The 27,055-nt window shown below is 39.3% G+C and overlaps 1 protein-coding gene across 1 annotated transcript in view; it reads left to right on the plus strand.

Moving 5' to 3' along the window:
- Positions 1 to 27,055, plus strand: part of NID1 (nidogen 1) — a 117,454-nt gene that overhangs the window by 84,125 nt on the left and 6,274 nt on the right. Inside the window, exons 13-17 of the mRNA XM_044003038.1 lie at positions 9,710 to 9,937; positions 11,614 to 11,786; positions 18,438 to 18,564; positions 24,143 to 24,314; positions 25,401 to 25,558. Coding sequence (XP_043858973.1) covers positions 9,710 to 9,937; positions 11,614 to 11,786; positions 18,438 to 18,564; positions 24,143 to 24,314; positions 25,401 to 25,558 — 858 coding nt within the window. The remainder of the gene's footprint in view (positions 1 to 9,709; positions 9,938 to 11,613; positions 11,787 to 18,437; positions 18,565 to 24,142; positions 24,315 to 25,400; positions 25,559 to 27,055) is intronic.

Here is a 27,055-nt window from a genome sequence, read left to right on the forward strand (position 1 = left end):
GACCATGACATCAGGATGATGTCATGACTTACACTGAATTGAATTTAAGTGAGGGAGGGTTGTGCAAGGTCACCAACCTTACTCTCTACTCCAGAGTCGTGTGGGTCCAGTGGCAATACATATATCAGGATGACTGGAGATGGCCCCAGATGTTAAAGGCAATTGGGGTTAAGTGACTTGCCCAGGGTCACACAGCTAGTAAGTGTCTGAGGTAAAATTTGAAATCAGATCTTCCCAACTTCAAGACAAGTGCTTGATCCACTGTGCCACCTAGCTACCCACATGAATTTATTTACTGCCATGAAGAACCAATTAATATATGGTACAAAGAGGTAGCACAGTCTTTGTATGTTGAAATTGAAGTAAGGAAGTATCATTTTCCTGGGTTTTCAATCCTGCCTCGGATGTTTATTTACTGTGTGTGACCCTGGGTAAGTCACTTGACAGGTTTATACCTCAGGCAGCTCCATAAGTTTCTGATTAACTCCATTAAAGTACAACTAGAAGGATCACTCATGTCAATTGATACAAAAATATTATAATATTATTTTGAAATAAATATTTTTATCCTATGATGTCTATTTTATTTGCACAGCATCAATTGGTGTAATTTGATCCTTCAAGAAATTCTTAAATTCCTGGGCTTCTATATCTAATGAAATAGTTGTGCTAAGTGAAGCTGGTCATTGAGTGAATATCTGCAGCTATTTCCTTGATTTCTACTATAAAATCATAGATGTGTTCCCAGAGGGAAAAACAGAACAAAAAAATCAAACCATTGAAAACTTCTGAAAGAGTTTGGGATTTTTTTCCTATTGATTGTCTCAGAATAAGGGAAACCTCTCTTTGCAAAAGTTGCAAGTTCTTATTGGGAAATACTTAATCAATTAAACAAATGCTATCCCTTTGCCTTGGATTTATGCATTTCAGAAAGAGACCTTGTGTCTGACTGCCTGTATTTTATTCAAACACTGCTCTCTTCAGAAATGGATACTTTTTGAAAGTTATTTACTGCGGTTTCATGAAACCACTAATTTTATCCATCTGGTACAGTATAAAGACTAGTGAAACCTAATCTGGTGGGATTTCAAAAAGTTTGTTTTTACTGAAGTAAAACATTGCCAGATTGGAAAGTAATAAACAGTGATAAGATAATCCCCCAAACTTCTCTGGGAAGGCAGGGAAGGACTTTCTCAAGCTGAAAGTTTTCCACTTTGTGCCTGACTTTCATCAGAGTTTATCTCTCATAACCATCAGCTCATGTTTGACATGCACATTAGTTTATTTATCTACATCTCATTTATGACTTCCTCTTCTGTTTCTTTTACCCTCACCAGATGGGTAGGTTTCCATTCCTGTCATAGCAGGATAACAGTTCTTCCACTTTATCTATGAAATTGCTCTTTAAACAAATGAGAGAACAGGTCTAATCAATTTGTTCTTTTGTTTGACAACATTTATTAAGAGCCTACTGCATGCTGGTAGAATATAAGCTCTCTGGAATTGTTTTGTTGTTGTATTTCAGTCATGCCCAACTATTTGTGACCCCATTTGCGGTTTTCTTAGCAAAGATATGGGAATGGTTTGCTATTTCCTTCTCTGGCTCATTTTATGGATGAAGAAACTGAGGCAAAGAGGGTGAAGTGACTTGCCTGGATCACACAACTAGTAAGTATCTGAGGTCAAATTTGAACTCAGATCTTCCAGACTACAGGCCTGGCTTTCTATCTACTGCACCATGTAGCTGCCTCACTTTTGTATTTTTATCTCTAGTGCCTCGAAAAAAGCCTGATTTATAGTAGGTACTTAAGACCTGTTGATAAAGTATGTGCTAGGCACTATCCTGGGAACTGGGGTGACAAAGACAAAAACCTCAAGGACCTTTACATTTGGGGGTAGGGGAAGCACAAAATACACATAGAAAATCAAATGAAAATATGTAAAAAAATAATTTGGGCCAGCTAGGTCGTGCAGTGGGTTAGAGCACCAGGCCTGGAGTCAGGAAGACCTGAGTTCCAATCTGACCTCAGACTCTACTCAGACACTATTTGTCTCAGTTCCCTCATCTGAAAATGGAGATAATAATAGCACCTACCTCCCAGGGTGGTTGTGAGGATCAAATGAAATAATAAATTGTCAAACATTTAGCACAGTGCTTGGCACATAGTAAGTGCTATATAAATATTAACTATCATTATTGTTATTATTTTCTCGAGGAGGTACTAGAAACTGGAAGGGATTAAGGATAGGCTTCTAGTAGGATAGGACACAAGCTCAGCTTTGAAGGCTATTGGGGATTCTGTGAGACAGAAGTAAAGAAGGAATGGATTCTAAGCATGAGGATAAGAGATAGAATGTCATGTATAGGGAACAGCATGTAGAATTTATAGATTAAATTTATCAATCCATATATATTTATTAAGCATCTATCATGTGCCCAGAACTTTTTAAAAAAAATATTGTGGGGCAGCTAGGTGGTGCAGTGGATAGAGCACTGGCCCTGGATTCAGGAGGCCCTTAGTTCAAATCTGGCCTCAGACCCTTGACACTTACTAGCTGTGTGACCCTGGGCAAGTCACTTAAACCCAATTGCCTCACCAAAAAAAATTTGTGGAAATATAGAATCAATTAGTATTAATTAAATGCTACTATGTGCTAGGTACTGGGAATAACAAGTATAAATGCCTACTATGTGCTAGGTACTGGGGATAACAAGTATAAAGAATGGAACAACTGAATCTAACATTATCTCTGATCTCAGGGAGTTTATAGTGCAGGTAAGGAGACATGAATATACATGAATCAATTAGAGATTATTTAAGTGCCACATAGGATGGTATTCATGATAGAGAGGCAGCCTTGAAGCCATAGTTCAAGTGTTGCCTCTGGCTCTCTAAGACCATAATTTGCAGAAATGTTACCAATTTGTATTGGGAAAAGGAATTGCCTCATCAAGGAGTTCCCTATACCAATGAAATTTTAATTCTACTTATCCCTACCATACTAGAAGTTTAGAAAAGTGAACCAGGATGTTCAGAAAATGTGACACAGTATAAAGCAGAGGTGTCAAATACAGGGACAGCAAAGTTCTGGAGTGCCCCAAACTACATTAAAATGTAATTAGCAAATGTTTAACAAAATAAATAAAAACACAGTACAATATAGATAATGCTGATTTGTCATTTTCTAAGTCAATATGTGAGCAGGTAGGTGGCACTGTGGAAATCACCAGGCCTGAATTTAGAAAGACTCATCTTTCTGAGTTTAAATCTGGCCTCAAGACACTTCCTGGCTGTGTTACCCTGGGCAAATCCCTTGACCCTGTTTGTTTCAGTTTCCTCATCTGTAAAATGAGCTGGAGAAGGAAGTGGCAAACCACTCCAGTATGTTTGCCAAGAAAAACTCCAATGAAGAGTTGGACACAATTGAAAATGACTGAACAACAACAACAAAGTTAATGTGTACCCACAGGATCCATCTCTCTCTGATATTGACACCACTAATAGAAATAAAGAACAATACTGAATTTGGGTCCAGAGGACCTGTTTTTATAATCCTAGCTCTAATATTTGGTGTAACCTATGAGACTTTGGGCAATCCACTTCTTGGGACCTCACACTCCTCATTTCGATTTGGTCTGTGAGGTAACTTATAAATATTATCACATAATTAAAGCTAGGCTTTGAAGGATCAATGGGGTTTAGATAGGCAGAGGAGAGGAGAAATGGTGGGGAGCATCAAGGGCAAAGATGTGGAGGTGAAAATCAGTGCAACACATACATATATTGGACAATTGTATGCCAATGTATAGTGAAGAGACACTGTAGCAGGAAAAGGTGTTTCAGCACCTTTTCTCCCTGCCCCCTCAATTCTCTCCAGCCTCTTGATCTTCCTGAGCTGGGATTGACTCAATCATCCCTACCTGTATCCCATGTGGGAAAGTTGGGATGGTTCTCCAGAAGGAAGGCTCCAACTTCCTCTTGGAGTCCTGGTGCAAGGCAAAATACATGACTAGACTCACAATTATATACACAAACCAGTCCCAATGACATAATTAACTCCTAAACACAAAACATTAAGTAAAAGCCCAAAGCAGGAATAATTAAAAGAATACAGTCCATCCATTAACCTGGGTCACACTCTTACCAGAACACAAAGGAGTGGACACAAGGAAACCTAGGAATAGGTAATTGTATGCTTATGACTACATGAGTGCATTTCAGAATTGGGTATCTATGGTCTCTTTAGGGATCAGTTTGCAGCACACGTCACTCCTTTCTTTATTGAGCCTTCCTGTTCTGTTGGATGAAGCCACTTCTTTGCTACTCTCTGAACACTGAATCAATGTTAAGCAATTCTTTTAGCTAATAGCAGTCTTAAGCCTAAGGCATGCAGCACTTCCTAGGTCTGCTCTCTCATCTTGGCACTGAGGTAACAGATCATTCTTTAAGTGAGAAGCAGTTCCCTTATATCAGGCACTATTCAGGTAATTGTTGTTCACATTAATTTTAGTTATGTCTAACTTCATGACCCCATTTGGGCTTTCCTTGGCAAAGGTACAGGAGCGGTTTGCCATTGCCTCCTCTAGTTTATTTAACAGATGAGGAACCTGAGGCAAACAGGGTTAAGTGACTTTCCCAGGGTCACACAGCTAGTAAGTGTCAAGTGTCTGAGGTCATATTTGAACTCAGGTCCTCCTGAATCCAGGGCCAGTGCTTTATCCACTGCGTCACCTAGGTGCCCCCTTCAGCTGGCTTCTTAATGACTCTCCTGACTGCAATCAGGACCTCTCCAGGTGCAGTTACCTATCTCTCAGGTTAAGAAACTCTAAATCCACATTTCTATTACTTATGTCCAATAAGAATTTTTTTTCCTGATTCACAAATATTTTTTGACTCAGAATTCCCTAGCAATAACTTCAGAAGCCCTGAATACAACTATATTCAAATTAGTTGACCAAAAAACCAATGCACTATAGCTACCACTACCATGAGTTGAGTATCTTTCCTCTTGACGAGCAAGCTTTGCTTCTTGGTCTACTCAAAATTTTATATATCTCTTCTCAAGCTCTTTTATCTGGAGGGCAGTTTTTCTTTTAGGTTCCCTCAGCATTGTTTGTGTTTCTCCTCTAGATGTTTTTCTATGTTTTAGACAAAATAACTTTTTTTTCTGTCCCTTTGAATAAATAAAATGTCCACAGAAAAAATGGGCAGCCCCTCACATCAGTATGGCTCTGCTGTGTACACATAGAGATCGTTCAAAATGTCTTGCTACCTTAGGATTTAGCAGGCACTGATTATTTCATGAACTTTTCAGATAATAATTCCTGTTAAATAGCATTTTGTGCTATGTAAATCTCTTTCCTGTGAGGTAGGTGGTAGGAGTATCATTATCCTTATTTTATAGATGAGGAACCCAAATATTCGAGCAATCATATTATTTGCCCATGGTCATACAGCTAATCTCTGAGAAGAGATTCAAACTCCAACCTCTTGAATCTAACTCCAATAGTCTACTCTTCCTACTCTTCTTTCAATACTCTACTCTTCCTCAAGGTCATGTGAATAAGTTAAATATTAGCCTTCCTTTGTTATTTTATCAACGAGACACAAAGGGTCCATGTTCTTACTCTCCAGTCCTCAGTGGAAAATTCCGCCATGGAGTGATAGTGACCTTCAGTTCAGAGGAAAGAAAAGCCTCATTTTCATTATCAGACTTTCAACTCTTATCTCTATGCTTTTCTCTAGGCCTGTACTCTAGGCAAAGAGAGGTCAGCCCAATAAAACTGATGGTATCATAATGTCCCATAAACACACTTAAAATTCCATTTCCTGAGGTTTTTTGTACATAAATATGAGAGACAACATTTAGCAGCATTGCTACCCAAATTATAATTGTAATTCCAGATTTTGGCTCTGGAGAAGAGAGTGACCTTGCACAGCCCTCCCTCACTTAAATCCAATTCAGTGCAAGTCATGACATTACCCTGATGTGATGGTGCCAATAGCCCCTAATGAAAGGAGAAGTCACGTTGAACAGGTTAAGAGCATTAATACAAAGTCAAGTATTAATGCAAGCTCGATAGAATAATAGATTTGGAGCTGGAAGGAACCTTAAAGGTCATTAAGTACAACCCCTTTATTTTACAGATGACGAAGCTGATTCCCAGAGAGATTAAGTGACTTGTCCACAGTCAGAAAGTTATTAAAGAGTAGAGATGTTCAGTCATTTTTCTGTTGTGGCTGACTCTTTGTGATTCCATTTGGGGATTTCTTGGCAAAGATGCTGGAATGGTTTGCCATTTCCTTCTCGAGCTCATTTTATAGATAAAGAAACTGATACAAAAAAGGTTAAGTGACTTGCCTAGGGACACACAGCTAATAATTGTCTGAGGCCAGATTTGAACTCTGAAAGTCTTCTTGCCACCAGGCCCAGCACCCTGCCCACTGTGCCACCTAACTGTCCTATTAAATAGCATGACCAAGATTCAAATTCAGATCCTTTGACCATAAAGCCAATGTTCTTTATCAAATATCCCAGTTCTCAAATGGATCTGTGACCTCTTAAATTTGGATGTTCATTTATATAACTAGTGAATGTCTAATGGTGGAATTTAAACCTAGATCTTTCAGATTCCAAATCTAGGACTCTATCCATTACATCAGGTTGGCTCTAAGACAGATATGGAGAATAGGATTAACTAATTATTAAGTTATCACATTGTTTATTAACCAGTTATTAGTGGACAGTGGCCTCTAGGACATTGGTAAAGAAAGATGTGTATGTGTATTCACATACATATAATTCAATGTTATGGGGGAAATAGTGTGGGGGTTTGGGGTAGGGATTCTTAGGAATTCCTCTTTAAAGAATTATACCCTCTTGCACACAAATCCAATTAGAGTAAAATAATAGTTTATTTAGGCACTAGGGAAAGGAAACCAAGAGAGAAGTCCTTGGACTTCTTCTCAAGGGGGGAAGGCATGGCACAGAAGTGTGGCTGTCTGAGATACCTTTCTCTTCCAGCAGGAGACAGGCAAATACTTTTATAGAGGACCATTGGGTGATCATCTAACTGGAAAGTTCTGTTATTGGGTGGTGGGTTGGAAGCAGTCTGGCGAGGGGCAGTTGTTCTGTCCCTTCAAACCACTCTGGCAGCAGCCACGCCTAATAAGATTATGTCCTCAAGTGGTGGGGGAGACTGGAATGAAGGGTGGTGATCCTGGAGTTATCTCAGTCCTGAAGAGGTGCCACTTATCTCTTTAGGTGTGTTTGTCCTTTGGTTTAGTTTCTCAACGGGGAGTTTCCTTTATTACCCCCAGAAAACTTCTGGGGTACCCTGGGCCCATAACAAATCCTTCAAAGACTTTTTATTTCATTGTTATGAGTGTTGTCCACACCTACACAGATTACCCACCCCTCTTCTGTAACTGAGTAGATTTTATGAGAGTTGTTGAGGCTGAAAAATTCAAAACCCTGCATTCAACCTGGTGATGAAACACTCCAGACTTTAAACTAGGCTGGTTTGGGGGTAAAAACATACAGTTTGTCACTGAACCCATGTTCAAGGGCTTTCCAGGGCTCGAATTATCTGATGTAGCCCTCAAGAACTCAGAGAACTCATGAAAATCCCATTCCAATACTTCATAATCTCATGAAAGCAGCTCCAGCTTCCTAAAAGCTGTGCCAACTAAGTCTAAACTGCCAGATACAAACTGGAAAGGCTTTGAATAGCAACCCAGTGACTGTTATCTGTGGAGCTTAATGTTTAAGTCATTCAGTGGATGCATGATCTCATAGATAGGCAGTAGAGGGAGATATTCCCCACCAGGGCACTCACTGATAGCTCATCTAGGCCTTCTTATTCTATGGACTCTTGCTTATCTTCTCCCCTAAATCCCCCAAAAGACTGACCCTATGTGCTAGATGCTTTTTTTTTTCTCTAGGATCTTTTTTCTTTTTATGGTTATCAGATCTCAGGTCATTGATATTTTGCTGTCCCTACCTCTTGTTATGCTGACTTTGAGCGACTCCCTTTCTGTTCTGACTCAAGATTTCTATGTGACATCCTTTACACCACTGATTATAATTATAAAATGCTTATATAAATTTCAAGTTTATTACTTCTGTGTTTTTTAAACCTTAAAGTGGCATATAAGTGTGAATTGGTTATTATTGTTTTACCATCATCAGTGTTATATATATTCAAGATAAAATTGCTTGCCTTTTCAAGGAGGGGGCAGGAGGGAGGGAGGGAGGGAGGGAGGGAGAGAGAACTTGACTTGAAACTCAAAATTTTTTTAAATGATGATTAAATTTTTAATATGTAATTGGGAAATATCTAATGAAATAAATAAAAATAATTTTTAAAAAACAAAACAAAATCATTATTTGTGTTATAACAAATGAATTAACTTTAAGATCAGAGAAGAAGGAAACTAAGTCAGGTAGGGTGGTAAAGAGTTAGGACCAGGGCAGATAGCGAAGGTGGATTGTTTTGACTTGTATCCCTTTTACAGTTGAGTCAAGATGTCTTGTCAACATAAGGCATAGAATTTGTATCTCTCTCATGTATTTCCCTTGACTTTCTTTCTTTCTTTCTTTCTTTCTTTCTTTCTTTCTTTCTTTCTTTCTTTCTTTCTTTCTTTCTTTCTTTCTTTCTTTCATGTGTCAATAAGGGTTAAATGACTTGTCCAGGGTCACACAGCTAGTGTCAAGTGTCTGAGGCCATATTTTAACTCAGGTCCTCCCAAACCCACAGCCTGTGCTTTATTCACTGCGCCACCTAGCTGCCCCCTTCCTTGACTTTCAAGCAGTAGTGTTCATGCTTACATCTGTTTTAATTATCAGCCCTATTTCATTATCAGTCAGTCATTCTTGCCAGATGTTCCAACCCTACAGTGGCCAAGTCCATCTCTTCCCACCACTCCATCTTTCCTTTACATATTTAGTAAGCATGCTTACACGAAAACCATCTTAATAGTCAGGGAAGTACATGAGAGTTCACCAGCACCACAGCTGACATTCATTTAAAGCACAGCATGGGATGTAGATACTTAGCCGCAGGTCACAGGCCATCAGATTGACACAGTAAGCATGTCAGCCAACTTTTAGTAGTTTTATGTGGCAGTACTAGGCACAAAGGATACAAAGACAAAAATGAAATCATCCTGTCTCTCAAGAAACTTAAGGAGTCTCAGGAAAAACATGTATCCTCCTAAGTAGAAAGAAAATACATACAAAGTAAATACAAGGTAAGGGGAACGGATACTAGCATTACTAACAAGTGGTGGAGATCCAGGAAAGAAGTCTTATCCCTTCTTCCAGCAAATGTAAGTTTGCATTTCTCTACACTGGGATCCTAGTTGTGTAACTGAGGAGCACCTTGGATAAATGCAGGCACCTCAATCTGATAAAAAGAATATACAAACATCAGTAAAAATCATCTCACATTTTGTCACCAATACATTTGATTTTGATTTGATGCAATAAATGCTTGTTGAAGTGAATTAAATTGATTTATACAATCAAGAACTTGTGACAATATAGGACAAAGGTTAAAAGAAAATTTTAAAATCTTTTTTTAAGCCCAGACAACAACCAAGCTATAATTATAATGGTTCAATTTGGAAGTAATGGAAACTTTTCCCCCTGTGCTCAATAAAAATACAATGCTAACTACCACCTTTTCTTCTTATCTCCTTAACAGAAGTAGAGAAAACCAGATGCCAGCGTCAGAGAGAACATATTCTAGGAGCATCGGGTGCCACTGACCCAAGACAGCCTAGACCTGTGGGGCAATTTGTTCCTGAATGTGATGAACATGGGCATTATGTACCAATGCAATGCCATCACTCCAGTGGGTACTGCTGGTGCGTGGATCGAGATGGGAATGAGATTGATGGTACTAGGACCGGCCCTGGAATGAGACCCCCATGTAAGTTGTTAACTTCAGACTTGGGGGTCTTGTATGAGAAAACTCATATCACACAAGTGAACCTGGTCTTCAACAGGCTATACAGTAGAAAACTAACATGGTACAGTTGAATCACTGCTGACTCTGTCACTTACTAAGATTACTATGTGGATTTAGACAAGGCACCTAAGTGCTCTCTGCCTTAGTTTCCTCTTCTGTAAAATAAGAATGATCTTAGACCAGGTGACTTTTGATGTCCTTTCCTGTACTAAATCTCTGAAGCTATTGTTTCTCTGATATTTTAATACAGATCTTATTAAAGACAAGACCCCTATTTCTATACTTATCAATGGTTATCTATCAGGTATTCCAACCCTGAACTGGTACACTTGCCTAGCCTACCTCCTTCCACCTCTCCAACTAGCCTTCCCACTAGCATTATTCACAAACTGTTTGGTCTCAAACCCCCTTTACATTATTAAAAATCATTGAGTTATAGCTATCAATATCTGCCATATTAAAAATTAAAACATCTTAGTATTATTATGAAAATAATTTTGACCATGCAGACTTCCTGAAAGGGTCTTGAGGATCCCTAGATGTCCCTGGACTCCTCCTCAAGAATTACTACATAAATACATACACACTCATGTCTCAAATGTCTCAAGAAAAATTTCGACCATAAATTATCCTAAAAAGCTTGTGTTCCTGTCATCAGTATATTCTTTAGCTAACAGATTGAAGGATTTTGGTCCCTGGTTTTAGATATTCACCTCTCTGACCCTTCTCCCTCATTGTAATTGGGATTAGTGACAGTTTTCGTGCTAAGGGCTACCTGGTGTGAACTTTCAGAAACTAAAGACTCTGGGTTTTCAAATTCTCTTCTACTACTGGTCTGCCAACAACACGGATCAGAGTGTACGGATCTGTAGAGCATGGTTTAGACCTCATGACTTGCTTGCTCAGATGAGTGGGAATCGATAGCTATTGAGTCTCAGTAAGTGATTTGGGGTCATTTGTCTGGTCTTTATTTGTATCTTAAGATACAAATCTTTCAGATACTGGGTAAGTCATGGACCTGGAATCAAGAGACCAGAGATGAATCCTAGCTGTTCCTTTAGAATTTAACATAGAGGGAAACCAGGTTATCTTTTCCAATTTGCCTTTTATGTTGAACTCACACATCATTATATCTTCTTCTTCTTCTTTTTTTTTTTTTGGTGGGGCAATGAGGGTTAAGTGACTTGCCCAGGGTCACACAGCTAGTAAGTGTCAAGTGTCTGAGGCCAAATTTGAACTCAGGTCCTCCTAAATCCAGGGCTGGTGCTTTATCCACTGCACCACCTAGCTACCCCCTATATTTTCTTTAAAAATAAATGACTGTTGGGGCAGCTAGGTGGCACAGTGGATAGAACACCAGCCATGGAATCAGGAGTACCTGAGTTCAAATCCAGCTTCAGACACTTAACACTTACTAGCTGTGTGACCCTGGGCAAGTCACTTAACCCCAATTGCCTCAACAACAACAAAAAAAAAGAAAAAAGAAAAATAAATGACTGTTGTTGGGCTGTGAGCTCTCCCTTCCCCCTCCCCCATTCTTTCTGGTTTTTTGCTAGCTTCTGCCTTTGTCATTCTTCTAAAATTGTCTATTGGCCCGAACCCTCGAATTGGAACTGATTATCACCTTTTTCACCTAGGTCTGAGCACAGTTGCTCCTCCAGTCCACCCCGGACCTTCAGTTCCTCCAGCTGTAATCCCTCTCCCCCCTGGGACACACTTACTCTTTGCCCAGACTGGGAAAATAGAGCGTCTCCCACTAGAAGGAAATAATATGAAGAAAACTGAGGCCAAGGCTTTACTTCACGTCCCAGTAAGTACATAACTGTTGCATCTGATCATAACATCTGCTTTGGAATAGACTTGGAGAAACAGTGTGGCTTAGTTAGATAAAGCCCAGAGTTCTTTCCAAGACTCTAATGCAATTTTCACTGCATGCAACCTTTAGGAAGTTGCTCTGATTCAGTTTCCTGTTGCTAGAATGGGGACAAATAGCATGTGGACTCTACCCAATTTCTAGAGCTGGTTATGAGGCTCACCTCTGAGACAATTTTGAGCCTTTTTAAAAAATATATATTTTATGGAATAAAACAAGCATTTCCATAATATAGTACAACAAAAATGATGATTGCATATGAAACTGTGAACCTACTATGTGCAACTTGCTATTCTTTTCAAATATGCAACAAAATTATCATGTAAATTTCTTTTTTTTTCTTCCATACTCCCTCTTCCCCACCCTAGGGATGGCTGCCATTAGATACAAATAGATAGAATTGTATAAATTGGATTCTGAAAAAGTCTCCTTTTATAGTGCATGTCAATGATGGAGAGCTTTGGGCCCTGGTGGGGAAAGGGGAGGGGTGGGGTTTACCTTTTTTCTGTGTTTCTACTGGGCTTATTCTTTCCCTTCCCAAAGACTAAAGTGATTCATTCCACAGTATTAATTTGACCTTGTATGCCCACACTTTCTAGAGGCATAGAAACTTTTTTTTTTTGGTTTTCGATTTTTTACATTTCAGGAATAAATTCTGGATATTTGTTAATGTTCTTATTATTTAGAATGAATTGAAGATTAAGTGATATCTAGAAGGCCAAATTATCTGACTTCCTTTTCTATTCTCTAGCAAAAGACCTGACATAATACCCATGGATCATTCAAATGCCTGGGTTAGAAAAGTAGGCTTCTCCCAAGAGAAGAGGATATTCACAGCTTCTACTTCCTAACCACTCCTCAACCCTTTGGCAGCTGGCTTCTGTTTCCATTACTCTGCTCAAATTGTTCACCTGAAGGCTAATTATGAACCAAGAGAACTTTTTTCAATATGAATCCTCCTTGACTTATCTGTAGCACTTCCTCTTAAATATTCTGTCTTCTATCTCTTATCTCTGCCCAGATGATTTTCTTTTTGTGTGGTTTTTGTTTGTTTGTTTGTTGTTTTTGTTTTTTGGTGAGGCAATTGGGGTTAAGTGACTTGCCCAGGGTCACACAGGTAGTATCAAGTGTCTGAGGCCAGGTTTGAACTCAGGTCCTCCTGAATCCAGGGCTAGTGCTCTATCCACTGTGCCACCTAGCTGCCCCCCCCCCAGATGACTTTCAAATGTGTATCTCTAGCCTTACTAGCTCTATTCTAATATTCTCACTCCTCACCATTTCCACCTGAGTGTTCCATAGGTCCCTTTAGCTCAACATGTATAAAAATGAACTCAGGGGCAGCTAGGTGGCTCAGTGGATAAAGCACTGGCCCTGGATTCAGGAGTACCTGAGTTCAAATCCGGCCTCAGACACTTGACACTTACTAGCTGTGTGACCCTAGGCAAGTCGCTTCACCCTCATTGCCCAGCCAAAAAAAAAAATGAACTCATTTTTCCTTTGGAGTCTGCTACTCTTCCTGATTTCCTTATTTATCTTAGTGGCACCGTCATCTCTCTAAAGTCACGCAGTCTAGTAACCTTAGAGTCATATTTAATTCATCCCTCTCCATCATCTCACAGATAGTATCAGTTACCAAATCCTTTCAATTTTATATCTACGATATCTCTTCCATCCACCCTTCTGCTCTCACTTTAGTTTAGCTGCTCATTATCTCACATCAAGACAAGTTTAATAGCTGCATAATCAGTCTTTCCATTCCACAGAATGATCTCAGAGTTGAAAGGAAACTCAAAGATCTCCTGTGCAATGTTCCTAATAAGTAATCATCTAATGAAAGTGTTGTCCAATGACCTATGAAGGTCCCTCAGATCCTTTCAGGGAGTCTGTGAGGTCAAAACTGTTTTTGTAGTAATACTAAGGTGTTTTAATCTCTAATAAGGTAAATATCAACAGCTATAACCCACATAAACAAAAGCATCCTCATTCATTTTTCTTTTTTTTTTCTTTTTTTTTTTTAGTGAGGCAATTGGGGTTAAGTGACTTGCCCAGAGTCACACAGCTAGTAAGTGTTAAGTGTCTGAGGCCGGATTTGAACTCAGGTACTCCTGACTCCAGGGGGGATGCTCTATCCACTGCACCACCTAGCTGCCCCTATCCTCATTCATTTTTAAGAGTGTAAAGGGATCCTGTTATCAAAAAGTTTAAGAACCACTGATCTAGAACATGCTTTAAGACCTTTAGTGTTGGGGAATACACTCTATTCAGAGACAACTCATCCCACTTTTGAGCAATTCTAATGATTAAAAAGTATTTCCTTTCATTAAACCTAAATCTGCCTCTGTGCAGCCTCTACCACTTGGCCCCAATTCTGCCCCCTAGAGCCAAGCAGGACAAATACAATCTCTCTTTCGCATGACAGATTTTCAAACACTGTTGTGATTTTTCTAAGTCCTCCCTTCTCTTGGCCAAACATCCCTAGTTTCTTCAAGCAATTCTCCTATTGCATAGTTTCCCCTTCTTAGTCACTCTCTTGAGTAAAGTCCAGCTTATCACTGTCTTTCCTAAATTGTGGCGCCTAGGATAAAATACAATACTTCAGATGTGTAAGAAAAAAGAGAAAGAAAATCTGGTGCTGTTTTGTCAGTCCAGAAGACAATAGGACTATCATTTCTCTCCTTCTGGACACTATTCCTTTCTTAATGCAGATTAAGATTGCTTTATCTTTTTTTTTTTTTGCTTTATCTTTTTTAACTACCATCTTATATGTTGACTTACTTAGATGTAAGTAACCTACTAACACTGCCAGATCTTTTTTGGACTCACTTGTGTCCAGGTTTTCTTCATCTCATACTTACAAAATCGATTGCTTGAGCCCAAACATAGGACTTCATATTCCTCCCCATTAAATTGCATATTATTAGATTCAGCCCAGTATTCTAAGCTTACCAAGAAATTTTTAGATCTTGATTCTGTCTTCTTGTATGATCTATAAATTTGATAAGCACCCTCTCTTTGATTTCTCCATATCATTAATGAAAATGTTGAACAGCTCATGAGGCAAAAATAGATAGTCCCCAGTCACGTACCACTGGAGATCTCCCTCCAAGCTGGCATCAATCCATTCATGACATTCTTTAGGTCCAGCTATTCAACCAGTTCCAAAGCCCCTTAGCTGAACCATATCTTTCCATCTTGTCCACAAGGAAAGACTTCGTCAATGCTTTGCTGAAATGTAAGTATACTATGTCTATAGCATCTACCCAATCTACTCTGTTTAGTAACCCCGGGGTTTTTTTTTGTTTTTTTGTTTTTGTTTTTGGTTTTAGCTGCCCCAGTAACCCCATTAAAAAAAAAGTGTGGATTAAAGAAGAAAAACAAAGGCAGGGGCATCTAGGTGGCTCAGTGGATAAAGCACCAGCCCTGGAATCAGGAGTACCTAAGTTCAAATCTGGCCTCAGACACTTGACACTTACTGGCTGTGTGACCCTGGGCAAGTCACTTAACCCCCATTGCCCCGCAAAACAAACAAACAAACAAAAACCAAAGGCAATGATGTCTGCTGCAAGGATCCTGCAGTATTTATGGCAGGTGGTAATGAAACCTTAATGGGAGATGGCATTGAAAAGAAAGAGAAGGGGACAAGAATAGGTCTGAAAGATACTGTGGCATAGAATTGACAGTACTTGGCAACTCATTGAATATGAAAAGGCATGAGAGGAAAAAACAAAACAAAGATAGTGTAGTGCCTGGCACATACTAGGTGATGAATAAATGCTGATTGATGTGCTTGATTATTTTTGAAAATAGAAGACCAAGTGTTTGGTGGTGTCAGAATAATGGCATCAAAATATGGAGCATCTATAAAGGGAAAAACAATAAGAGAGATAGCTATATGTCAGTTTTGGACATGTTGAGTTTTAGGATGCTGGGGCCATTCCAGTGGACATGTCCTGTAGATAGTTATTGATGTATGGCTTCATAGTAGGTACTTAATAAATGCTTGTGGACTAGCTGATGTAATGCTGTAGCATGGAAGAGATCAAATCTAGAGACTCATCTCTATGTAGGTCTCTTTGTAATCTTTAAAATGAGGAGCTGGACTAGAGGACAAACATCTGAGATGATTTTCAGCTCTAGATATATCATTATCTATGGTCTACAAAAAAGTCAGAGCTGAAGACATTGGAATGAATGAGCTTATCAAGGGGAGAGAATGTAGAGGCACAGAGATCTGGGCAACACGCACCATAAGTGTTCAGAAAGGGAACAAGGAGCCATGAAAGAGACTGAGAAGGAAGTACCAGTAGCTATCCAGAGGAGAGTATTGTCTCCTAAGCCAAGGGAGGAAAAGCATAGGTAGTGGGAAGTAGTGGTCAACAGGGAAGCATGGGAGAGAGGAAAGAAGGGAGGTGGGCAAGCAAACATTTAGGTAGCCTCTAGCTCCAAGACACAAAAGCAGTTAGCTTTCAGAAGAATACTTCTTCCTCTGCCTGTTGGAAATGAATTCATTTATTTCATACAAATATGTCATTATCCTCTTAGTTTCCTCCTCAATCTTTCTGCTTTTCTTCTGTATTTTCTTCATCTCCTCTATGGCCACAACCACTTCTCTTTACCATTGTTATTCTTCCATTCCTTCTTGTCACAAAGGAAAGGGGGGGGGGAATGACACAGAGACAGACACAGACACAGACAGAAAGACAGAGACAGAGACAGAGACAGAGACAGAGAGAATCCAAAAATAGCTGCTTTTTTTAAGTCACCATAGTTAAAATTGTGTTTGTAGTCATTTTCTTTGTCTTTTAAAAAAAATTAATTCCTCAAAAGAAGGTACTCTCTTCATTGTTTTTAACATGTAGCCTACAAGAAATAGTTGATATCAGAAATGGTAATATGGAAAATTCCCTTTGATGAATAGAAATTTCCTCCAAATCCAGTCATGGAGACAGAAACTGGACTGAGAGACCAAAAAGGGCGGAGATTAAAATGGGGGTACATGAGTGGGGAACTCAAGGCCCAGAAAATTCTCTGTTGCCTTCTTTTTTTTACTAACTTGGCCCCCCACCCCAGTGTTTTCTTATGGAATTATAAATGCTTAACAATTCAGTGCACAAACAAGTGTGTGTGTGTGTGTGTGTGTGTACATGCGTGCATGCGCACACACAAGCACACTGTGTATTAGGCAAAGCTGGTCAATCCCTGTCCCCAGGTACACTTTTTTTAAATGGGGTTACTAAACAGAGTAGATTGGGTAGATGCTACAGACATAGTATACTTGCATTTCAGCAAAGCATTGACAAAGTCTCTCCTTGTGGACGAGATGAAAAGATATGGTTCAGCTAAGGGACTTTGGAACTGGTTGAATAGCTGGACCTAAAGAATGTCATGAATGGACTTTCAGTGACATACCGGAAACATCAGGTGTCTAATGAAACAATATTAGATTTTCTTCCGAGTCATTGACATCAGTATCTCTAAAGAGATTAACTTTTTCTCAATGTCTGGCCAAGGAGAAAATGGATAACTACAGCACTCAAATGGATTTATTTAGATGTGGCCTCATGTAGAATAGACAAACCTGCTGTGAGGGTAGCTTTCATTCATAGGAGGAAGGACATTTGTTTTAGGGGATTATGTAGAAAATTGCTTTCCCAAGGCAATTAATGGGACCTAGCCCCCTACTAGGTTATAAACTTCTTGATGGAAAGGACCATGTCATTCATTTTGTATCCCCTACAACATATAACACATTGCCTCAGGCAGACTGTTATATTATCTCCAATTTATAGAGAAGATCACTGAGGCTCAGAGAAGTTAAATGACTTGTTGATTACCCTTGATGAATAGAAATTTCTTCCAAATCCAATCATGGAAGCAGAAACTGGACTGAGACCACAAGGGGCAGAGATTAAAGTGGGGGTATATGAGTGGGGAACCCAAGCCCCAGAAAATTCTTTGTTGCCGTTTTTTCACTAACTTGCCCCCACCCTCACCCCACTGTTTCTTTACAGAATTATAAATGCTCAACAATTCAGCACACAAACAAGGGTGTGTGTGTGTGTGTGCGCGCGTGCGTATGTGCGCGCGCACAGGCTATGTATGCATGTATTAGGCAAAGCTTAGAAGTAGTTACTGGCATTTGAATTCAGGCCTTCTAACTTTAAGACCAAAGAAAGAATTCCTCTACACCATGTTGCCTTATGTTGCTTAGAAAATTTATGGTGAATTAAATGGAAGTAAATATTCTTTCTTAAAATGCGGAGATGATGATGATAAGAGTGTGAAATGCATAAATCTGGGCAGGCCAATAAAATTTGATTGGTGGGAAGACCTTTAGATTTTTTACAAAAACATTAGCGTGGCTGATGTCATTAATATCACCTGTGCTACCGAAGAACACAAATGAAGGAAGGCAGGTGTTCAAGATCCTCCCAGAGGCTAACTAGTAATTGACTGACTATGTGAAGGATCACATTAGGGGTTTCAGCTGAGCTTCTTGTGGGGTTAGGCCCTATTACTTTTTAGTGCAAATTTCGCCCTTCAAGAAATTGTGTGTATAGCTCTATAACAGCTTGTATTCACTTACAGGATAAAGTTATTATTGCACTTGCCTTTGACTGTGTGGATAAGGTGGTTTACTGGACAGACATCAGTGAACCTGCCATTGGGAGAGCCAGTCTTTATGGTGGAGAGCCAACAACCATCATCAAACAAGGTGGGAAATGCTTTCTGTTATTCATTGTTTTGTTTTGAGGAAACAGGATAGACATGGCTCTACCTCCAGGATGTGGTATAAGTGGAGATGGCATCTCACAATCCAATGCATCTGGCAGAGGTCCCCGGCCTCAGATATCATTCTATGATCAACTTATTTCGAGATTTCCCTTTGAAAATGTGCCTGTCCTTAGGAAGATCAAAGGATCATAGATTTAGAGCTGGAAGGGACCTCAGAGGCCATCTAGAACAACTCTTTTATGGGGCGACCCCCTTAACTGTTTATAGTATAAATTTGAGAATAAGGTTGGGAAATGGGATCAGTTTCTAAATCACACTGTGCAAAAGTCTACTGTGCAATATTGCCTTTGAAGCCTCCCTTTCCCTTCCCAAACCCCCACTTCACAGATGAGGAAAACAAGGCCTGAAGAGAAAGGTTAAGTAACTTGCCCAAGGTTACACAGATCAAGACAGACTTCAAACTCAAGCCCTCCCACTAAATCCAGTACACTCTCCACTCAACCAGGACAGATCCTATCACAGTACAATCCATAGGTCTGTATAAATCCTGTCATTGCATAGGAGTATTCATGTCTTGACTATTGCTTGAAATAAATGGACCAATAGCTGGACTTAGAGACATTTTCATCCAACAGACCTGTATTGAAATTAGTTCTTTTGGGATTTGATCTATAATCTGGAGTATAAATGTAACAGAAAATCATTTTGCTTCCAACATGGACTGCTAAATCATAACAGCATGCTTTTAAAAATAGGCTTCTGATTTTTGGTTTCTCCTAGCATGAAACAGAGCCTAGCTCTCCAATTTCCAATTTGACATTTTGCTGACCATTCCTATTCTGAAGGGGTCCTGGTGTTTTTGAAGTAGACCCCTGGGCTTTTTCCCTTTAGTTGACTTTGCCAGAGGTTAATGCAGCAGGAATTAAAGTTGAATCAAATGCATTTGGCCGTAGATACAGCCACTGAGTTCTTTGCAGCAAAACTGTTACAAAGAGGGCTGTTGCTGTTTTTTCCATGATTGGGTTGATGAGTAGAAGTTTTCCAGATGCCATTTTGCATTTATCAGTTGTTCCTTTTCCCAAAATGTTGTGACTATTATCTTCATTTTGAGTTCAAAACTCAGTGGGCTAAGCTAGGCTAGGCTAGTAGGTCAGTGTCAGCTATTTCCTGTTGCTCTTGGACCTGATAACCATCCAAGACAGTTCTGCACAGTCAGAAACATTCCCAACAAAAGCCTCCTTACTTACTGCCAAAACACTGAATGAAAGAAACCCAAATCTGATCCTCGAAGAAGAAAAGTCACTGTGTGAACTATTCACCAAAAGCAGAGAAACTTCAACATTCACAGGTTGATGCTTTATATAGAATGCAGCCGTGTTTACCTTTTCCCTTTGCCTAAGTCTTCTGCTCTGGCTTTCTTCAAGTCCCAGATAAAATCTCACTTTCTACAGGAAGTCTTTCTCCAAACCTCTTCATTCTGATGCCTTCCCTCTGTTGATTATTTTCAATTTATCCTGTAAATAGCATGTTTGTACATAGTCGTTTATATGGTGTTTCCCCCATCACACTGTGAACTTCTTGAGAGCAAAGATTGCCTTTTGCTTTTCTTTGTATCTCCAGTGCTTAACACAGTGCCTAGCACATAGTAGGAACTTAATTGTTGTTGTCGGGGCTCTGTCCATTCACACTCAGCATTTTATATTTGAAGTCCCAACCAGACCTTTCTAAACAACTTTGTTACTCTTATTTTTAATTTAAACACGAGCAAATAATAATTTGCAGCCTTGTAATTCTACCCAAGCTGCATGTTGGTTGACATTTTCCAGATCCCAGCACCACAGGCAATAAGCAACATGTCCCTGGGGGGGCTTGAATTTTCTTGGGGTTTGAATTAGGACCAAGATTTTTGTTGATGAGATAATGAGATGTGGAACTCCCTCTGGGACTTCTTTAAGCATCCTACAAAAATATGAAACTCTTAACAGTCCCTTCTCTCCCCACCCCTGTCAGTGTGAGCATGCTATGTGCTTTGAGTATCCCACATAGCCCACGCAGGATGGACTCATTCCAAATTTGCCCCACAGTGATTTATTCTGATCCTGTCTCATGGAATCAAAGGGTGGGACATGACCTCAAGAGGTCATCCTCCCCCTCCCTTTGCCTCCAGGGACATGTGAAATATTTTAATACTTTACAAATCCCTACTTTCCTTTGAATAAAAAAGACTTTGCCCCCATTGCAGCTTCTCATTCATAATGAACTTCCTCCAGGAGGGGGTCTGAGGTGGCTTTGATGTCTCCAACATATAATGGCATGGTTCCCATCAGAAGTCTGAGGGGAGAAGTCTGGGGGCAGCAGCCTTTGAGTTTGGATTCTTTAAAATTTAATGAAAGTTAATGCATACTGAATAAAGCATTGTGCTGACTACCTCACTTCCCCAAATTACCTAGGTAGGAGGCTGAATAGAAACAAAAAACACCATAGGGGACATTAGAGAACAAATTCTCATTACGGTAGGGTTGGGGGGGTTTTCCCCCCCGCCGCCAGCTCTACATTTTTTTTTTAAGTTGTGTTGCTGACCTTTGTTTCCTACATGACAGTTATTTCACAATGTACTCCCTGACTGAATTCTGCCTTATAACAAATAAAAACAGTTAAGCAAAACCAACTCAAAGCTACTGTGTCTGAAGGCATATGAGGTATTCTGCACCTATAGATGCCCATTGTTCTACTGAGAGGAGGGAAATATTTCATCCTCCGTTCTTAGGATCATAGTTTTAGAACTGCAAGGCACCTTAGAGAATATATAGTTTAACTCTCTCATTTTATAGTTGGAGAATCTGAAGTTCAGATTGGTTAAATGACTTAACAGCTATTAAGTGTCAGGGATAGGATTTGAAACCAGATCTTCCTGACTCTAAGCTTGACAGTCTATCCACTATGCCATACCCTCTAGAATAATAGCTAACATTGGTGTACTGCTTTAAGGTTTGCAAAGATCTATTCAAATGTTATCTCATTTGGTATCTACAACAAGCCTGGGAGGTAGATCCTATTATTATCCTCATCTTACAGATAAGAAGAATGCGGCAAGCAGAAGTTAAATGATTTGCCCAGGGTCACATAGCTACTAAGTGTCTGAGACCAGATTTGAATGCAGGTCTTCCTGAATCTGGGTTCAGCTCTCTAGCTAATGTGTCACCTACCTGCCTATTGATCTGTAATCAATCTGAATAGAGCTGCCTCTTATTTCATTTATCATTTACATTATTGCAGGTATTGTTTATTGTCTTCATTGTATATATTCTTCTCTCTGTATCAGTTCATAGAAGTTTTCCCCTGTTTCTCTTAATTCCTCATATTCATCTAATTCAAATCAACAAATGAAAAAAGGATGATAGCTTCAACTTCAAGTGGAGTGTTTATCGACAGCACTGAAATTTCATAGCACAAGATCTGTAGATCAGCTTAGCATCAAACCTGAACATGAAAATAGGCAAGCAAGGGCTTAGTAAAGATCAGAGGGCTTAGCATGTTCATTTATCTTAATAAATGTGGGACAGATATATACTATTGTAAATACTGAAGATACTGCTTACATCAAATTTTGAGTTACGCCAATTTCTTTTTTTTTTAATAAACATTTTTATTTAAAGTTTTGAGTTCCAAATTCTATCCCTCCTTTTCCTCCCTCCCTTGCCCCTCCACTGAGGCTTCAAGCATTCAGAAATAGGTTATACATGTGCAATTATGTAAAACATTAACATATTAGTCATTTTATATAAGAAAACTTGAATAAAAGAAAAAATGAAAGAAATAAAGTAAAAAATAGCATGCTTCAGTCTGTGTTCAATCAATATCAGTTCTTTCTTTGGAGGTAGATAGTATGCTTCATCATTAGTCCTTTGGAATTGTCTTGAATCCTTGTATTACTGAGAATAGTTAAATCATTCGCAATCTTCATCCAGCAATATGTCACTGTGCACATTATTTTCCTGGTTTTGCTCACTTCACTATACATCAGTTCATATAAGTCTTTCCAAGCCTTTCTTCTGAAACCAACCAGGTTGTCATTTCTTATAGCACAATAATATTCCATCACAATCATATACCATAGCTTGTTTAGCCATTCCCCAATCGATGTACATTCCTTTGTTTTTGAATTCTTAGTCACCACAAAAACAGTTACAACAAATATTTTTGTACAAATAGGTATTTTTCTCTCTTTTGGGATGTCTTTGGGATATAACTGCTGAATCAAAGGGAATGCACAGTTCCAAATTGCTCTCCAGAATGCTTGAATCAGTTCATAACTCCATTAACAGTGGATTGGCATCCCAGTTTTCCCACACCCCCTCCAACATCCACCGTTTTCCTTTTTTGTTATATTTGCCACTCGGATAGATATGAGGTGGTGTGGTTCCTCAGAGATGTTTTAATTTGCATTTCTCTGCTCAATGGTGATTTTAAGCATTTTTTTCAGATAACTATAGATAGCTTTGATTTCTTTGTCTGAAAACTGCCTGTTAATATCTTTTGACCATTTATCAATTGGGGAATGACTTGTATTTTTATAAATTTGATTCAGTTTTCTATATATTTGAGAAATGAGGCCTTTATCACAGATACTTTTTCAAAAATTATTTCCCAGTTTTCTGCTTTTGTTATAATTTTGGTTACATCTTTTTGTGTGCAAAAGCTTCTAAATGTTATATAATCAAAATTATCTGTTTTACATTTTGTAATATCTTCTTTGGTTCTAAATGAGTTAGAACAATTTCAAGTGTTTTCTAGGGATTAATGAATGAACTCTAGACATTATGGTATAGATTATAGCTGGCCTTGGAGTCAGGAAGACTCCAGAGATAGGTTTAGGACATACCTTTGATACAACTGGCTGTGTTTACCTGGGAAAGTCACTTAACATCTCAGTGTGCCCTCCCAGGTAACTTTCTATGAATTTAAGTTATAGGGAAGTTGCTCCTCTGAATTAATGGAGGGAGTTTCCATACTGGGAGTTTTACTCTTGCCCATAAAATCACAGGTCTAGATTTGCTCTTCTGTCTTCCTCTCTCACTTCCTAAAATGAATGAACTTTTCATTCTGGGGTTTCTGAAAGATTCTAGGAGGGTGTATCTCATAAGCCCCCATGTGCTTGAGCTAGTTTGTACTGGCTTTGAGAGAGCTAGTTGTTAAATTTTCAGTGTGCACATTTGCACCTCAGAAATAGGCAAACTCTATAAATCAGAGATTGATTTATTGTTGATTATTTAAACTTAAGAAAGAACACTAACAATACAAATTAAACTTCAAATGGTATCATATGTACATTTAAACATTTACCAGCATACTTCTGCTCATAAACAACCAGGATTTCATTTTCAAACTGTGAGCTTACAGAAATGGTAAAATTGTGAACCACATGAATTAGCACTAAGTGAGCTCAGGGTATGGTAGCAAAGAGATACCCATCAGTAACTTTTCATAATCTTTCCTAGTTTATAAAATAAATGTTTTTTTATGAAAGTCATGTGAGATTTTTCCATGTTTGATTCTAGATCTTGGAAGTCCAGAAGGACTTGCTCTTGATCATCTAGGTCGCAACATTTTCTGGACTGATTCTCATCTGGATAGAATAGAAGTGGCAAAGCTTGATGGCAGCCAGCGCCGAGTGCTCTTCGAGACAGATCTGGTGAACCCCAGAGGCATCATAACGGATTCTATTAGAGGGTATTTTTTGTTTGTGTAAATGTGTGTGTCTCTCTGGGATGTTTTCAAATAGCAGGCTCTTTACACCAGTCTTATTTCTCCTCCCCAAAATAAGACACCTCCCCGTTCCCCAGACTCTTCTGAAAACTTTTTTTTTTCTTTTTGAAGTTTCCATTTTGTAGAAAACCTATTCAGTAGACTAAACCCTATTTAGTAGAAACCCTGTGTATCATGGCTCAGGTGTCGTGTGTCCACACTGCATTGTTCTACTAAAAACCCATGCACCAAGAGGCTTTATCAGTTTACAACCTGGAAGTATCATATGCCTCACCTGCATTGAATGTGAATAATATTGGAAGGGTGACGAAGTTGGATAGCTCCAGAACTCATGGCTGGGTTCTGGTCCATCACTAGTGACAGTTAGTTGTTGTTCCTTTGGCTATCAAACAGCACAGCATTCTCAAACAGTACTTTGTCCTCCCTTCTTGTGTAAATTGGACTTTATGGATCTCACTAGAGTCAGTTTATTTTTTTCCTCTTACACGCATTGGACCTGTTTGCAAGTATCATTGACCCCTGGCCCTGTTTGAGTCCACATGTATGCCTTAGTCTTTGTTCCCCAAAGCCTGTAGTGCATGTTGGGTTATTGTACTATATAGTGACTATATGTAATGAATGACTTTGAAAATAGTTCTACTGGTAACATATCAGCTCAGACTATGGAATGAGTTTGTTGTTAAACTAACCAGTCCAATTGTCATGCAGGAGGAAATATAAACTCTGAAAAATTAAATTTACCCCTTCCCCATTCTCTTCTCAGCCTGTTCATTTTATCCCATGATTTATTTAGTATCTACTGGTATTTTTTTTTTTTGTGGGGCAATGGGGGTTAAGTGACTTGCCCAGGGTCACTTAAGTGTCAAGTGTCTGAGGCCGGATTTGAACTTAGGTAATCCTGAATCCAGGACCGGTGCTTTATCCACTTCGCCACCTAGCTGCCCTGGTATTTTTTTTTTTTTTACTATAGGATCCTTTTAAAAAAAAAAGAACTTTAAAAAATCCTTTTGATATTACTTCATGTTCCTGTTTTCTTCTCTCTTCTTCTAGAAACCTTTATTGGACCGATTGGAACAGAGAAAATCCTAAAATTGAAACTTCCTACATGGATGGCACCAACAGAAGGATCCTTGTGAAAGATGACCTGGGATTGCCCAATGGGTTGACTTTTGATACTTACAGTTCACTGTTATGCTGGGTAGATGCAGGTAACTTGAATGCCCTCAGGTGTGATGAATAGAGAGCAATGCTGGCCCTTGGCCTGGATGGTATATGACAGGAGTATCTACCACCAAAGAGAGGGGCTAGGGACTTCCCACATATAAGTCAGCCCACCCCAAGGGACTTCACAAACACATCACCAGAATAGAATATACTTTTTGGGGGGCAGCTAGGTAGAACAGTGGGCAAAGCACTGAGTTCAAATCCAGCCCCAGACACTTGACACGTACTAGCTGTGTGACCCTGGGCAAGTCACAACCCTCATTGCCCTGAAAAAAAAAAGAATATAATTTTTAAAAAACTGCCATTTCTATAACACTTTAAGATTCTCAAGATGCTTTACATACATTATCTCATTTGATCCTCACAACAGCCTCATGAAATAGAGGTTATTTTGCAGATGAGGAAACAGTTTAAGAGAGGTGACTTGTCCAGGTTCAAACAACTAGTAAGTGTCTGAAGCAGGATTCAGACTCAGGATTCCCAGACTACAAATCCAGTGCTCAATCTGCTATACCACCCTGTGGGTACCTGACCAAAGAATACTTCAGAGCTTATTTTTTTTTTTATGAAATTTTTTTTTTTTTAGTGAGGCAATTGGGGTTAAGTGACTTGCCCAGGGTCACACAGCTAGTAAGTGTTAAGTGTCTGAGGCCGGATTTGAACTCAGGTACTCCTGACTCCATGGCCGGTTCTCTATCCACTGGGCCATCTAGCTGCCCCCAGAGCTTATTATTCTTTATAGGAAGGTTCCCACCAGCAACCAGAACAATTTTTTCAACCTACCACTAACAGACACAGGCAGGGATCTCATCATCAATTGAGCTTTTTGCTTTGTTTTTAATCTCACTTAAATCCTGGAGGACAATTTTCTTAGCCAAGGGAGGGAGAAGGGGCTCTCCACTGCCATCCCTCAACTAGGAGGTAGATCTCCATCAAGAAAATCCAGGGGGCAGCTAGGTGGCACAGTGAATAAAGCACTGAACCTGGATTCAGGAGGACCTGAGTTCAAATCTGACCTCAGACTTTTGACACTTACTAGCTGTGTGACCCTGGGCAAATCACTTAACCCTCATTGCCCCCCTCCAAAAAAATCCAAGGTTGTATCTTCTCTGATTTAAAAAAGAGGATGATGACTTTATGAATGGTAAAAGTTCAACATGGGGGCAGCTAGGTAGCGTAGTGGATAGAGCACTGACCCTGTAGTCAGGAGTACCTGAGTTCAAATCCGGCCTCAGACACTTAACACTTACTAGCTGTGTGACCCTGGGCAAGTCACTTTACCCCAATTGCCTCACTAAAAAAACAACAACAATAAACAAACAAACAAAAAAAGTTCGACACAGATATTGGAGTTCACTTTTTCAAAAGCCTATTAGTTGGTAGTTATCAGCTGCTCCTGGCCTCTGCACTACCTACATCATAGGGTTATAGTACCTAGTAAACAGTAAATTGCTATAGAAATATGAGTTGTCACTATGATT

The sequence above is a fragment of the Dromiciops gliroides genome, chromosome 4 (assembly GCF_019393635.1).
Source record: "Dromiciops gliroides isolate mDroGli1 chromosome 4, mDroGli1.pri, whole genome shotgun sequence".
In the NCBI taxonomy this organism is placed as follows: Eukaryota; Metazoa; Chordata; class Mammalia; order Microbiotheria; family Microbiotheriidae; genus Dromiciops; species Dromiciops gliroides.